General features: G+C 35.6%; 1 protein-coding gene across 1 annotated transcript in view; it reads right to left on the reverse strand.

The window, feature by feature from the left end:
* Positions 1-14,962, reverse strand: part of LOC106873922 (actophorin-like) — a 65,171-nt gene extending 50,209 nt beyond the window's left edge. Inside the window, exon 1 of the mRNA XM_014921459.2 lies at positions 14,704-14,962. Within this exon, the coding sequence (XP_014776945.1) occupies positions 14,704-14,706 (3 nt within the window). The 5' untranslated portion in view covers positions 14,707-14,962. The remainder of the gene's footprint in view (positions 1-14,703) is intronic.
* Positions 14,963-17,282: the final 2,320 nt, after the last annotated feature.

Raw genomic sequence — 17,282 nt, forward strand, 5'->3', positions numbered from 1 at the left:
CCATATTTTTCACTGATACTTAATGTATTGACCCTGAACGGATGAAAGGCAAAGTCAACCTCAGCCGAATTTGAACTCAGAACATAGCGACAGATGAAATACTGTTAAGCATTTCGTCAAGCATGCTAATGATTCTGCCAGCTTGCCACCAGCAATAATAATAATAATAATAATAATAACTGTTCAAGAGTGAATAGCTGCAATTAATAGATGTGATAAAAATTCACAAACAACCCTGTTACAGATGTAACTGATATATTAGTTTCTGAATGTTTTTGAAATTAAAATTTCCTCATCAGTTGAAGATTCTGAAAACAATAAAAAGAACACACCAATCTATTTTGTGGTTCCTTTTTTTAAGATCAAATATACAATCTCAATGATTCCAACTTTGTCCTATACTTAAGTTGGGTGTCAGCTTTCGCATTATGGACACCTCTGCTCTTCTAAGATATACCATGTTAAAATATATTCTTTTCTACCCTAGGCACAAGGCCCCATTTTTTTTTTGGGGGGGGGGGGGGTCAGTCGATTAGATTGAGACTCTAGTACGCAACTGGTACTTAATTTATCGACCCCGGAAGGATGAAAGACAAAGTCAACCATGGCGAAATTTAAACTCAGAACATAAAAGCAGACAAAATACTGTTAAGCATTTCACCCAGCTCACATGTTAAAGTATATTGAGAAATCTTTCATTTTCCACTATCAAAGATAAAAGTAATTGATTGAATCACATTGCTGTTAATTTTCTAGTCACTAAGAGGCCTTCTCATTAACTCTGTATTACCACATTCCATATTTCAAATTATACAGCACACAGAGACAGTGACAATTATTAAAACCTAGGAAGCATGTTTCCATGTATCTGTTCCAAGACAGAATAGTTAATCATTGTCATCATCACATTCCGATCTCTGTGGCTAAAAAGGAGATAATGACTGTGAAATGCATGCACCCCACAGTTTCGTTAGGTGATACTGTGAGCTGATTCAGTGTATTTTACACCTATTTGGCTACAGCGAGAAATTTTCTCCATGACAAGGCAGTGTCCCAGCATGGTTGCAGTCTAATGACCGAAACAAGTAAAAGATAATATCTCTACATTAATCCCAGCAACAATGCACAAGATACATCAACACATAATTTTAAGGCTAGTGCCGTTGCTGACTGTTCAGGAAAAATAGAGAGAGGAAAAAATAGCAGAAGGCAAGCACAAGCAGTCAGAGCATTAGTTATGTGACAAAACATTTAATGTTTGAAGTTCTTTGAGATAATAAAGAATTCTTTAGCTTGAAAACTGGGCACAATCAACTAAAATATGTCCAGCCTGAAGTACAAAGTAATTTCTGATTTTTAAGGGACCAAATAAAGTTGTGGAAACAAAAACTACCCAAAGAGTGGAGTGGGACAAGAAATAAACTAAAGCAGCTAAAATCTGAAGATATTAAATTAAAGCTAGAGTTTTAGTTTTTGTTCAACCCCAGACTATTCTAATTTCCATATTTCAGGTTCTATATTTCATTCTGAATCAGGAACAAAGACAACTCTGACAACATAATAACGTTGATCTTCTAATTCTAGACTAAAAACGTTGCCATTTCTAACATCTTCATATTATTTTTAACACCAAGTCAAGAGTTGGAGTGTTTTTAGATAGCTCTAAATGCAAAAAGAAAAGCCCCTCCACACACAAACCACTCTAAACATTATATGACCTAGAATTAGTTTGCTATTTATCAGAGGCAGTTTATTTCAATGAACATGTATTATTTGAACAGTAAAAGTAAATGACAGCTTGAATGACCATCAGGACAATAGTCGAGAGCCAGTCTGTTGTTGTGGTTCAGCTAAACTAATATCCAACATTGAAACAATGATGTTAATCAAATACACAACTGTTACTTTTATTTAGGTGACGATTGTATTATTACCTAAGAAATCTCTTTTGAAAAGCTTCCAGAAAGTATAAAGAGAGAGTGATTGAAAAGCACATTAAATTAATCATTTACAATCCCCCTTACAAGTTCTAAACAGATTCATGTGTGATGAAAAAGGGAAACTTTTTTAATAATTAGTGTTTAATGGAAAACTGTAAACTGACTTCATATAACTCCATCTCTTTAAGATGTTACAACATTTGATCAGTTAACTTAGTCCAGAAGAACAGTCCCTATTTTAAAGGTTAGGTTTAAATTTTAGTGAGTGATACCAAAACCCGTCAAATGTGCTAAATATATTTTGCAACTGTCCACCATTTCTTGGGTGTGTCAAGACTGTAAGCTCTGACGAGTGAAATTTTACAAAAACTCATTTTGAGAAAAAGGTTAATGAAATTATGTTTATGAATTTGTTTTGCAAGATTCCTGATGTGTAGTGAAACATATATTTCAGGATGGTCATTTTTTTCCTTGCCAAACAAACACATGCACCATATATTCATTCTTCACTTGTTTATCTATGTCCATTGTCTGAAAAATTTTCGTCACACATCTGTGACCACTTCAGCGACCCTTCCATTCCAAGTGTCTCCCCCTGTTCTGGTTTGTCCATTCTGTCTTTCTATCTAGAAAGATTTGATAGATTTCAGCATCACTAACTAAAAATTAAACACAGCCTTTAAAATAGGGACTGTTTTTCTGGACTAAATTAAAGGGTCTAGAATAAACTAAACAAAACAGGAGACATGTGGGATGGAAGAGTCACTGAAGAGGTCACAAATGTGACACAAAAGATTTCCAGACAATGGACACAAGATAAAGTAAGAACAATAATAAACGAGCGAAGAACAAATATATGATGCATGTGTTTATTTGGCAAGAAAAAAATGGCCATCCCAAAATATAACAATAGCTAATGAAATAATTACTGCAATTATTTTAATTATTTTTGTAGTGGTTCATAGCTAGAACTATAAGATAGATAAGACCACATCTTTAAAAAAAAATATATTGGGTCATCCCATAAATAATGCAGTTTTTCAGTTGCATGAACTAAAAGTTGGAGGGGAATGGGATAAAATACCTGCATCAACTTGCTATAAAAGTAGGTAGTAATTTTACCTTGTGCTTACTCTTAGTGCAAGTTTTGAAGAGTGCAGTTTGATTTTAATAGTTATTTTTTCAAAGCTATAATGGAAGTGACAAAAGAGCATATTCAGCATATTTTGCTTTATGAGTTCAATAAAGGCAACAATGCAACAGAAAGTGTGAAGATAAGTACATAGAGTATATGGGGATCAGGCAATAAGCATAAACCAGTATCAATGGTAGTTCTAGAAATTCCGAGTCGGAAACTACAGCCTAGAAGACGAGCCTCATCCCGGAAGATCTGTAGAGCTTGATGAGGATATCCTGCAAACCCTGGTGGAACAAAATCTCATCATTACATTTGAAGAACTAGCAGAGAAGCTTGGATTTCATCATTCAACCATTTATCGACACCTGCATGCCATTGGAAGAGTCAGCATGGGTTAGTTGGGTGTTAATGGGTTCCTCACAAACTTTCTGAGTCTAATCATGCACAGAGAGTGAATGTGTGCTCTTCTTTGCTGTTACGTCTCATGAATGAACCTTTTTTGGACCGAACAGTGATTGGTGATGAGAAATGGGTTCTCTATAAAAATGTCAAGCGTCAAAGAGAGTAGGTAGGAAAAGGAGAAACACTGGTACCTTATGCTAAAAAAGGTTTCCACCAGCATAAGGTGTTGTTATCTGTTTGGGTGCATATGAAAGGTTTAGTTCACTTTGAACTTTTAAACTCAAACTAAATAAGATCTACTGCAAGCAGGTTGAGCAGCTTAAGTCGGCACTGAGAGAAAAACGACCATCTTTGATTTCAAGACAAAAGGTGTTCTTCCATTAGGATAATGTTAGGCCACATACAGCGAGGATGACATTCTAAAGTCTGGAGCAGTTTAAATGAGAAACGATGCTCCACCAACCATATTTACTGGACATTGTCCCATCTGATTATCATTTATTCCGCAGTCTCCAAAATCTTTGGATAGAAAAATATGAATTCTGTAGATGAGGTCAGAACAGTACTGGAGGACAAGTGAATTTTGGAAGAGGGGCCTTGCAAGTCTACCAGATAGATGGAAGAGCATTGTAGAAAATGAAGTAGAGTTTATTTTAGATTAAAAAATAACTATTTATCTTAATTTTGAAAAATAAAGGTATAAAAAAACCACATTATATATGGGATGACCCAATAAATCAACAGGTAAAGTGGTGAAGTGCTTCTATGTTCAGAACACATAAAAATACAATAAATTTTTGCAAGTGGACAGCTAAACTGTAATCAAGTTTGAAATTTTTCTCAGTAGAAATTTAAATTACATCTATTCAAACACAACCAAGTCTATACCAGATCAATATACTGCAGCTAATATTCATTGGGGGATCAAATGCTAATTAAATCAGGTGCAGGCATGGCTGTGCAGTAAGAAGTTTGCTTCCCAACCACATGGCTCTGGGTTCAGTCCCATTGCATCGCACCTTAGGCAAGTGTCTTCTAGTAGAGAAGACACATCAAGCTAAGTGAGATCATAGTCATGGCCAGTGTCGGTGACTAGTAAAGGTATCCATTACACTCTATGGAGTGGTTGGCATTAGGAAGGGCACCCAGCCATAGAAACCAAATCCGAAACAAGCTGGAGCCTGGTGCAATTCTTGGGCTTACAAACCCCAGTTAAACTGTCTTACCCATGCTAGCATGAAAAACAGATGCTAGATGATGATGCAACTATAAGACAAAATCAAACCAAAGATAAAAATTGGAAACTCTTGTAGATTTTAAAGTTCATTCCGGAATGTGACACGGATAAAGAAACCTGTTAATTTTCATCTTTATCAATTTCCCACTAATTAAACCTTTTAATAAACTTTAAACAAGATCTTGTAAATAAACCAAAATCTAACATCACAGTTATTTCAGAACGAAACCGACTTTTTAATTACGAATTTTACAGTTAATTGGAAAAAGTTTAATGAGGAATTCTTGTTTAACTCTTTTGATACCAGCTCACCTGAAACTGCCACTGGTTCTATGATACAAATTCCTAGTTTTAAAAGAGATCTAAATTAAAACCTTCAATCAGAATTTTATGTTAATTTATGTTCCAAACACCTGCTTATATTAATGACAGTTACTTTATTAAATCCTTAATTATTTTCAAAATTAATAGAAACAAAGGCAGTATATTTCAAGAGAAATATGGTAATGAAAAAGTTAATCAAAATTATTTTCTTTAGACAAACTAAAATAGGTGAAGTTTGCTATTTACACCTCATGTCCCATATTCATTGTCTGCCATGTAAATGTTTCCATGAGTTGAACTGAAAATCCATTTCTAATTCCATTACACTCTCTCTTTTATAGACCTGTATTCCTGCTCAGCATGCTTTCTCAAATTTCAGTAAACTGCACTGTAAGTTAAGATATTTCCTCTCTTCTTAAATCTATATTCTTGGACTTAAATTGTCAAAATTCTTTTCCTAAATTAAGCGTTTAACAGTAAGAGCCTACATCAAATAGAGAGGGAGGAGTGCATGCGCATGGGGACATGCACAAGCACTCACTTGAATAGGAACATTAGTGAAAACAATATCAATTAACCAAAATTCAACAACTCCTTTGTATACTGTGAGCAATATTTCATGAACACATAAATCTCTTGGCAACAACAGTAATAATATTTATCATAACAAAATAATAGTATTTAAAGCTGTTGATTTATAAACAATACAGACGGTGTACTTACAACTATAACCATAACATATATTCTAAATAATACTTTTAATATCGTTTCAGTCACAAAATTAGGCACAGACAATTTAGGGATACAAATATAGTTTTAACTACTTAACTTCAGGCATTATTTCACTGACAACTAGCCACACAAAGACACTAATAAATAAATTTAAAAATCAATCACTATATTTTTACTACTTAATTCCTTCGCTTCAGATAAACTATCCACCAAACATTGACAAACATGAAATTTTGCACTATATTTTCCTAATTTGCTATAAAACAATTAGATTCTAAGTTCAAATTCAGTGGATCATGTTTAGTAGCCACCCATCTTTCACATTCCAGTATCAAGGTATGTAGTACCATGTATCAAACTAGAGATTCCAATCATGAAATTTCATAAAAAAATAAAAAATAAAAAAAAAGTTTCATAATTCAGGCAAGAAATAGACATTTTCCAAATTTCTTCCAATTACATAAAGATTTGTTTCCATCAACTTCTTCCATTTTCTAAATAAGGAGAAATTCTTAAATAAATGGACGCAGAAATGTCTATACTGGTTTCAAGTTTTGGCACGAGGGCAACAATTTTGGGTGAGAAACTAAATTGATTACATCAACCCCAGCACACAAAACTGGTACTTATTTTACTGAGCTTGAACCCAACACATAAAGATGCACAAAATGCTACTAAGCATTTTGTGAATGAAAGTCAACCCAAATGAGCCATAAAATAAAAATAAACTAATTCTATAGTTCCAACTTAAAATTACACATTTTTAATGGGGTAATGAGTGAGTAGGGGGAGATGGGGACAGTCAGTATAAATGAGATTAATTTAGGAGAGTTATTTTTATCAGAATCCAACATACAATTCCATTCAAATAAAATTCAATATCAATGTGTAAGATTAACTGCCAAATTGGAAATATAATATTCATGAGAACACATTTGTGCTCTCAAGACTTCTTGGCTATAAAAATAGACAAGTTAGAACACAAGAATGTCTTAATACAGAAACAATGCCAAGTTCTGGTAATAACAAATAGCATATCCTCAATACTCTAGTTGTGAATAAGCTCAACAGATTAATAGTTATAACTATAAGAGGACACCAGGATATATACATATATATATATAGATATTTCATTACATTTTCAAATGATCAACAGATGTGTGTGTGTGTTCATGAAAGTAATGGACACAACTAGAAGCCAATATAGTGCTGCATATTTCTAACTACTGCAGGTAACATTCTGCCTTCGGCCAAAACCTTGAAGATGAATTTGGCAGATAGAAACTGAAAGAAGCCCATCATGTGTGTGTGTGTTTGAGTGCAGATGCACATGAGTATTTGATAATATCTGAATTGACAAAAAACTGCACTGTCAGTTCTCCTGTCAACAAACCATACAGTGGTGTTGTACATTCAAAATGCATATAAAATATGGGATCTCTACTGACAAAAGCAGGCAAAAGTTAGTCATAGGAAAGGCATCCAGATGTAAAAGTGCTTGAATAATATATTTACCCATGATGGCATGGAAAAATACACAGTGAATATGTGTTTGTGTGTGTGCATGCGCGTGCTGGTGCCACATAAAAAGCACCCAGTACACTCTGTAAAGTGGTTGGCATTGGGAAGGGCATCCAACTGCAGAAACCATGCTAGAACAGACAATGGAGCTGGTGCAGCTTTCCAGTATGCCAGCTCCTGTCAAACTGTCCAACCCATGCCAGTATAGAAAATAGACATTAACTGACAATGATGACGACGACAATGGTGATATATATTATTTTGACAATCATCATCATCATCGTTTAACGTCCGCTTTCCATGCTAGCATGGGTTGGACGATTTGATTGAGGACTGGTGAAACCGGATGGCAACACCAGGCTCCAATCTAATTTGGCAGAGTTTCTACAGCTGGATGCCCTTCCTAACGCCAACCACTCAGAGAGTGTAGTGGGTGCTTTTACGTGTCACCCGCACGAAAACGGCCACGCTCGAAATGGTGTCTTTTATGTAACACCCGCACAAGAGCCAGTCCAGGGGTACTGGCAACGATCTCGCTCGAAAACCCTACAAACGCCAGTCAGGCGGTACTGGCAACGGTCACGCTCAAGATGGTACATCTTATGTGCCACCTGCACAAGAGCCAGTCCAGGGGCACTGGCAACGATCTCACTTGGCTTGCCGGGTCTTCTCACGCACAGCACATTTCCGGTGATATATATTATTTCGGATTTACTTCAAATCTTGCAACTAGCACCACATTGTACAACTGATGTCCTCAAAACTTAAAAGACTTGAAAAATATCCTTTTAGTTCATATTTTCATCAACTGTTCTTAAGACTACAACTGAAACCATGCTGCTTATCCCACAGTTAAAGAAGCACTCACCAGGGTTTTCACTCTGGCCCTAATTTTGAAAAGTACGATATAGAATCAAACAATTATCTCCCATTTGCTCTGCACAAGATGCCCCAATTAGATAGATAAAAAAAAAAACATCAAAGTCTAATTGCTCCTATATCAGAGCAAAAGAAAATAAAAGCAAATAAAGGCACATATACATATATGGTTTGCGGGAGCAACTGTTTTCTCGAAGGTACATATTGTCATGAATGGTTTGAAATGTGCAGCAGATAAACAGCCAACAACTGCTGAAGAGTTATTCTTTATGTTATTTGTCTTGTTTTCCATTTGTTTCTCTCATTGTTTGCAAAAGAAGTTTGTCTTTGTATTTCATGTTTTTTGTATTTCGGATTTCATATTGTTTACGTTTTGTGACGGCCTGTAACCATATAAGCACATATATATACTACTCCAGACTGATGATGAGCAATGACTCTGAAACTAGTCTCTGGATGCTGGCTTTGCTGGGTGGAGGTGCTTGTCTCCACTTTGAAAACACAAGGACACAGGAAATGTGTCATGTCCTACAGGAAATGGTGTTTCCTAAGGCTAAATAACAGTAGCATTCTTCCCTTTCATGGGACTGTCACATTAAGTTGACAAAATACTATCACTCTATCATGCTGTTACTGCATAAATCTGAGAGATTTAGAAATGTATTCTGAGTTCAAATTGTGCCATGGTCAACTTTGCCTTTCATCATCCCAGGGTTGAAAGAATAAAATACTAGTCAAGTGCAGTGGATTTGTCAGAATCATAACAGAATTGAAGAAAATACCTCAGAACATCTTTCTGTCCCTTCTGCTCCAAGTCCAACAACAACACTGATGCCAAAGTACATTGCTCATTACCAATTCTCCTGGACAACATCAGTTACATAGAGTAGGTCCCTAGAAGGATATTATTTGTCCTTCTAGGGATGCATGCCCTACACAAGAACTTTTCACTTTAAGATACACAGTCGATTCTGACTGACAAAGGCTTTCAATACATACCAAACAGGTTCTGGTGATATACACTTAAGTTAAGCAGGAAGTATTCATAGTGTAAATTGTTAACAACAGGCCTTATATTTATGATACAATAATGTAAAAATATTTCAACAATAGAAAATATTTACTTACAAACACACACACACACATATATATATATATATATATATACTTACATATATAATGCATGCATACGCTATACAGTTCTATAGACATGAGTTGGATGGGTTATTTGCCAAACCTGTGTTTCATAAACTCAGATATTCAAGATAGATTTCACATTTAGTTTTTATACATTTGTATTTATACAATCACACATACATACACATGTTCACACATATACACATACATACACACCAATATAGTTAGTCTGGCTCAGTAATGTCTGCTTTGCCTACACAGACCTCACATGCATATCGGAGACCTGCTTCAGTCATGAATGACCATGGGATCGCACCTAGAAAGTTACCCTCCGAGGCACAAGTCTGAGCAAGGTTGTTTATGGAAGACCAGCAGTCGCCCATGCATACCAGCCTCCCCTCCCCACGCCACCGATGTTCTCCAAGAGAAAGGGAAATGCCGATACAGCTTGGCACCAGTGATGTTGCAACTCATTTCTACAGTTGAGTAAACTGGAGCAACGTGAAATAAAGTATCTTGCTCAAGAACACAACACGCAGCCCAGTCTGGGATTTGAACTCACAACCTCACGGTCGTAAGTTCGATGCTCTAACCACTGAGCCATGTGCCTTCACACATGCATATATATATATATACATACATACAGAAATTCACTACACACACAGGCCCACAGATATTTAAGAGAAGTAGTTTATTTTAATTACAAATTGAAGTAAATTTTGATAATCCAGAAGAAAATAAAATTTGTAAATCGTAATTATAACTGGTTTAAAATCAACTGTTTCTTGTATGTTTATTTTAAACATAGGGTAACCATAGATTATATTAGCATAAACCAAAAGTTGGCAGAATGTACAACATTTTTAGTCTCTTTGAATTCAAATAGCATCAGGATTAACTTTGTATTTTATCTATCTGAAATCAATAATTGAGAATCATTGATGTTGTGATTGGCCTTATACTTAGGAAAGTATATCAACTATTAACAGACTCAACGCAGATAGCTCACTATATTAAATATATCAACACTTAGTTATTGTTTTTCATCTGGATGGTGACCCTGAGTAATTGATTTTTATGATTTCTTTTAAAGTTCGTCTTAATTATGGTGATATTTTATAGTAATATAACAATTGCTTATGCTTGTAGCATTTCTGAAGTTTTTAAACATCTTACATTACTGTTACAGAGGCAATTTGGTGGCTAACGAGATGTCATCAAAGAACATTTGCAACTAATTTAAATACTTGAAGATCACAATCATCATCATTTAATGTCTGATTCCATGTTGCCATGGGCTGAATGATTTGACAGAATTCGATGGTCAGAGAACTGCACCAGGCTCCAATGTCCACTTTGGTACGGTTTCTACAGCTTGGATGCCCTTCTTAATGCCAACCAAAGTTTACTGGGTACTTTGTGCATGCCACCAGCACTAGTTAGGACAGCCTCAAAACTTACAAGGCTAGTGACCCCTATAACTGAGGAAGAACAGAAAAGGAAGTGAGTGAGGACTCTAGGCAGAATAATGAGAGAAAGTAAGAGAAGATGGAGGGGAGTGTCTATAGTAGGGATCAGAGCCGAGGGGAAGGGAATTAGTGACAGGGATCATTGAGAAAAAGGGGTGATAGAGTGGGTTGTGTAAAGAGGTGTGTCTAGAGCTGTCCACTACTAAAAGGGCTGAATATGGAAAGGTATAATAGAAAGGTGTAATGGAAAGGGTACAGGAAGAGAGCAATAAACTAGGGTAGAGAGGGATCCAGACAGAATCATTCAAGGAAAGATGAGTATGAGGGGTAGGTCAGAGGGAGGGGGAAGATGAGAAGGGATTTTGAGGAGGCAGTGAAGCAATGAAAGAAAAGGAAGTGAGTGAAATGAAGAGCAGATGATGGGGAGTTAGGAGAGGGTTAGGGGGAAATAGTGGTTGGGTGAAGCAAGAAAAAGAAAGGTTAGAGGGTATCCTAGAGGTGTAAGGGCAGCTTAGGGGATTAAAAGTAAGAGAGGTAACCCAAGAGAGAATATGCTGTGAGTAATGAAGATATGGGAGTCACAGAGGTAGAGAGAAATGTAAGTTGATGAGGTGGCCTGATTTGGTGAAAAGCAGTGTATGAATATATTTTATAGCTTCTTAATCATAACTTGTGTTAATGAGCATTTAATCAGGAATGGACAGCTCTTCTGTAACACCACGTACAGTACACCAGACAGTACACTCATGTTTCATCTCCTTGAGATGCTGCATATTCAGATCAGCCTTCACAATTTATCCCAAGCCTTCTTGGTCTCCCTCTTTCAAAGGTTCCTCCAACATGGAAAAACTCAATTCCTTACATGACAACCATCCTCCATAAACATAACATACCTGTATTAGTGTAGCCTTCTATCTAGTACACTACACCTGATTTCTCGTAGGCCCAGTTTTTTTCTCTAACCTTATGAGGTTAGGTGTTCATGCATGCTTAATACTCTGGCATTGGAACATGCTGGCTTCATTTATTTCTGGTCTTTGACCCATATTAAAATATTCTTAAGACATATTGACCCATTCTACCATGCAGAATCGCAGTTCTAACACAAGTGTCATACAATCTGAGGAAGAAGACCTTTGGTTACTATACTTTCTGAGTAACCACCCTCCCTGCAAATTATGTCTCCAAGATAGAAGTTTTTGGTTACTTCTAGTGAGCTATTCCAAGCATTTAAGGGAATCTATTTCCAATGTGCTCACGATAGGTCTCCTCCAGTGCACCTATCACATAGGAAGCTTATATTCTCAGTCTGCCAAAGATTCCACTACATCTCTTATGTCCAAACTTACACCGAGTACAACATATAGAGTTTATGCCTACGCCTTTTCTGCAGATTGCACAAGGCCAATATTCTGGATTACACCAAAGTCCTGTCTTCTTTCCTATTTACTGAAATCTTAGTCTTTACTAAATTTACATTCAGGTCTTTCAATTCCGGGTTTAACTTCTATGCTTGATTTATAAAACTCTATTAAACCTGACACCAAAAAAACGACTGCAGAAAATATTCACTATATTATCTCAATGATATCTTACATAAAAAAAAAATAATAAATAATATTTACTTGCATGGCGCCAGAAAACAAACTGCATAAGAGGTACAGCATCGGGACTGACGGAAACACATTTTCTAAATATTCAAATTACTCTAATGGTTTTATTTTGACGGACTATAAGTCCTATTATTTTTAACAAGCTTATTCAATCTGCTTGTGTAGCTAAAACGCATTTACAGTGATGCCAGAAAGATGGAGAGGACAAAAATTCATCCCTACACAGTTTGGCCGAAACTAAATTATGTTACTCTGATGCTTCTAACAATTGGTAGCCCTGCTGTATCTATTTTAGAAGTAACCTGAACAGCATGTGAAGCAGGAGGAGGTACAGCACTCCTTTATTATACATAAAATGAGAGGATAGGCATTTCTTTGTCCTGACTCTCATGATATATATATTTACTTATATTATTGTATAGACAGTAAACGAATTAATGAGTAAATATCAAAATATTCTTAAGATTATTTCCAACAACCATTTCACACAGCTCTAACCTCTAATTTCGCCAACATATATTAGCAAATAGTTGTTGCGAGGAACTCATCAAGTCTGAGATATGCAGTGATAGAAGCGTGAAGAACCAAGCACGTGTGTAACTATATCAATGTCTAAATTGTGTGTATGTGTGAAAGAGAGACATGTAATTGAATAGGGCCAGGTGGTGGGAGAGAGGGGAGTTGGTTGTTTTAAACATGAGACAAGCTTTTCTATTTTATCTCTATCGACAAACTGATAAGGGTATACACACACACACACACATATATATATATATATAGTAACGTAGCAACAGTAGAATGTGACTAATTCACAATTAACAATAATTATTGGATTTCAACTACGTATGAAATTAAAACTAAATCGTTAGAATACGTTCAAAAGAACCAAACAGTATTTATTGTAAAACATAGAATATAAATTCCTTGACAGTGTTTTTAGATTTTTAAACTAGAATCAGAAGAAAGCTTATAAAATTACACGCACATACACGCGTGTATGTGTGTTAACGTGTAAATGTGAATGAAGCGGAATACAGATTGATAAAGATGGGTTTTTTGTTTATTTTTTTTTAAGAAATTGATCTTAGATTCGTCAATTACAAATTCTTCAGTAAAGTGAACTAATAAAATGAAGAACTCGACGCCCTTGGGAGAGGAATCAAGGTGATGCATAAAATAGTTGGGATATGATGATCATTGCCAGAAATGAGCACTCCTTTTTAAAACAGTCACAGACAGACATAAATATGCTTTAATTTATTTATTAGTTGGATTCATGGCAAGATAATAATAATAATAATAATCCTTTCTATTTTTTAATGATAATAATAACAATAATAGTAATAGTAATAAATGAGTGTTGAGGCTAAAGAGATTATAAACTAAATCGATTAATATCCCCCGCTGCTCTAAAATCTCCACTGACCTCGACTATATTATCATTAAATCTGTTCTGGTTTCTTTTGTGTCGTTTTGTAAATTTTTTTGGGGGTGAACGTAAACTACTTTTAAATTAAAATTATTGACAGCAAACACAGTGTTTTGATATGAAAGTAATATTCAACTGTTTTCGTTTTGGTCTATTTAATTTGTCTTTAAAAAGTTGCTCAACTTGAATTGAAAATAAAATCCGGCTTCAAATGGTCTAACACACACACATGCACATATATATGTAAATATATATACCCAAACATACACATTACACATGCGTGTATATATAAGTATATATATATATATATGTATATATTATATATACACACACATTTATACAAACGCTTAAAGCATCCACATATATTCAGTTTTAAAAGCTGCACATATATATACGTGTGTGTATGTGAGGGTAATTGTTCTGTGTGTGCGCGCGCAACACTTAGAGAAGTGAAAAAAACGGTCAAGTAAAATTCATCAGACAGAAATTTATCCAGAACGAATGAATTAAAGGTTTAAGATAAGACAATATTTCGTCAATGGATCTAAAATCAAATGTGTCACTTTCAGTTTTGCAAGTCTGTCTGTAGTGGTGGGCATCATCAGTAACAAATAATAATAATAATAATGTGTGGAGGATAAAGAGTTGTTTATCCAAATAAAGGAATCAAGCAGGAAGAAGGACTAAATATATAAATATGTTATATCTCTCTGGTTGTGTGTGATGAGAAAGAACCAGCACCAACCATTAAATAATGGAATGTCAATTAATTAGTTTGAAATAAACAGAAATTAAAATATTTTAACATTTCTAGTGGATTAAAAGGAAACGAAAGAGAGGAGAAATAAAACAATGGTAAAAAAAAAATATGGTTTTCTTTACCATTTTGATAGCGTTGTAGAGTTTGAAGCTTCTCTGCAAGTCTGGTTGTTTCACAGCTGGGGAAGAGACGGAGGCCGAGAGCTAAATTAACAACAACCGGCACCGCTTTACAATAACACCACCACCAGCATCAACAACGGCGACACACCAATGAAAAGACGGGGGTGGTGATAGATAGACAGAGAGTGAAGGGGAGAGAAAGAGAGTGTAAGAGGATAGAGAGAGAAAAAGGGGAGGAGGAGGAGAACGATACCGCAAAGGGAAGTGAAAGACAGGGAGAGAGAATCTAAAGGATAAAGAATAATAGAAAGAGGGGGGAGGAAAAGAACGATAGAGTAAGAGTAATGAGAGAGGGAGAGACAGATAAAGAACAATGAGAGAGAAAGACGAAAAGAAAGCTAGAAAAGAATAGACAGAAAAGGGAAAAGAAAAAAGCGATGCAGTAAAAGTAATGAGAGAGAGAGAGACAGAGTGAGAGGAGGAAAATGACCTAGTAAAAGTTATTGAAAGAGGGAGAGAGACTTAGAGAATGATAGAAAGAGGGGGAGTGTAGAAAAATATAGTGCAAAGATAACTGAGAGGGAGTGTGAGAGAATAAAATAGAAAATAATACAGAAAGTGCGATAGGTCAAGTGGAGAGTGAGAGAAGAAAAAACAAGAAAGGGAGGTGTAAGGATAAATAAAAGCATGACAACGAAAGAGGGAGGGAAAAAGCTGGAGAAGGTTAACGAAGGGGAGAAACGCAAGAAAGGAAGAGATAATGAGAAAGAAGGAAGTGTGAGTAGAGGTCAGAGAGATTAAAAAAAGAAACAAGAATAGAAAGCGAGAGTATGGGAGAGGAGAGTGAGAAAAAATTCGAAAATGGGAAGGGGAATAGAGAGAGAAAGAGAGAGAGAAAAAATTCGAAAACGAGGGAGGGGATAGAGAGAGAGAAAGTAAGTAAAATAAGACGATGATCATGAAAAGAGAAGTTATTCTTCCGCTACAAGAAAATAATTCTCCACTGAAATCACTATTTTCTCTCTCATATAATTGTATAATATCGATCTAAGAACATCATTTCACACGTTAGAAATCAAACTCAGTTTCGGAGAATATTTTATGTGTATTCTACGTATGTATATGACGACGACCGTATGTCTGCGCGATTATATATACATACACACGCCTATGCTCTCTTTAGATTCTTATACGCACTCAAATGTCATTATATCAATATTTAATTGTCATACATATTTGTATATCCGTCCATGTCTGTTACTTTGAACACGGGAGTGCACATAATTGATGCGTATAATATACAAGTGTGTGTGTGTATACATATATATACATACACATACATATATATAAACGTATCTGTATGTACTTCATGTGTATACGAACGTGTATGTGTGTGTGGATGCATGCTGATGTATGTGTGTGTGTCTGCGAATGTGCCTGCGCGCGCGTATGTATGTTTCTGTATGAAGCTGTATGTGTGAGTAGATGGAGGAGGAGATGTCAGTCATCATTTTGGCAATGCGTTCTTCTCTTCTCTTCAGTATATTCTCACCATTACACAGTAGCGTTGGAATGACTCAGACGCAGCCTTACCAAATTTGGTGAATTTTCGTCAACATGTAGAGAGAAAGGCTTATTCCTCATTATTTAGTTGAATAAAGACAGAACGCCTATTTTCAGGGCAGCTGGGTCACATACCAAGGATGTGTAAGGGTCTTTTCCTTGATAATCTTCAGACTCCCTAACTTTAAAGATGGGGGTCTTAGATGTATAAACTGGAATGTGTAAACGTCAATGTATTTATTGTCTTCAATTATTTCGCTACTTTTTACTATGGAACCTCTGACTTTTTTAATTGCTCTTTTCCATTAAGAAATCAACTGTAATTCCATTCACAACTATGGTGCATTATAACAAAATATATGTTACGATAAAGTACTTCTCTGGACGCGTGAACAGGGTAGCGATTTGGTCAATGTTTATTTTTAACAAAATATGTGATGTCGCTACTACGAACGACAAAACAATCGATTCCTATGTGTATGAGACTGTTAAATACACCTGGTGTCTGTGTGTGTGTGCGCGCGCATGTGGTGTATACATGTATGTATGAAGGCATGTACACAATATGTATATGTATCTATATATGTGTGTGTGTGTGTAGTTTGATGTTCGGGAAAATGAGAAAGTCTTTTACGTTTCGAGCCTACGCTCTTCAACAGAAAGGAATGTGAGGAAATAAACACAGAGAGAATAAAAAAAAAACTTTGGGATTTAGCGATCAATCATGGCGACTGGTTCGGAAAAAATAGTTTGACATGCGTGAGTCGTCTAAGAGACCATAAGTCAGGGAGAAGATGCACTCGTATAACTATCAGTAGAGTGGGTTTATTATCCGAGCTTTATTAAGTATCCATCACGGCTGGTCTTACCAATCGGTTTCGTGTAAAGAACACAATAGAGTGTTAGGTAACAATCCTCTGCGCTCATCAGAGGTAGCCAATATGGAAGGGAATATGATTATCATTTTCCCTTTGCATAATATATATATATATATATATATATATATATATATATAT

This window comes from Octopus bimaculoides, chromosome 11 (assembly GCF_001194135.2).
Source record: "Octopus bimaculoides isolate UCB-OBI-ISO-001 chromosome 11, ASM119413v2, whole genome shotgun sequence".
Taxonomy (NCBI): Eukaryota; Metazoa; Mollusca; class Cephalopoda; order Octopoda; family Octopodidae; genus Octopus; species Octopus bimaculoides.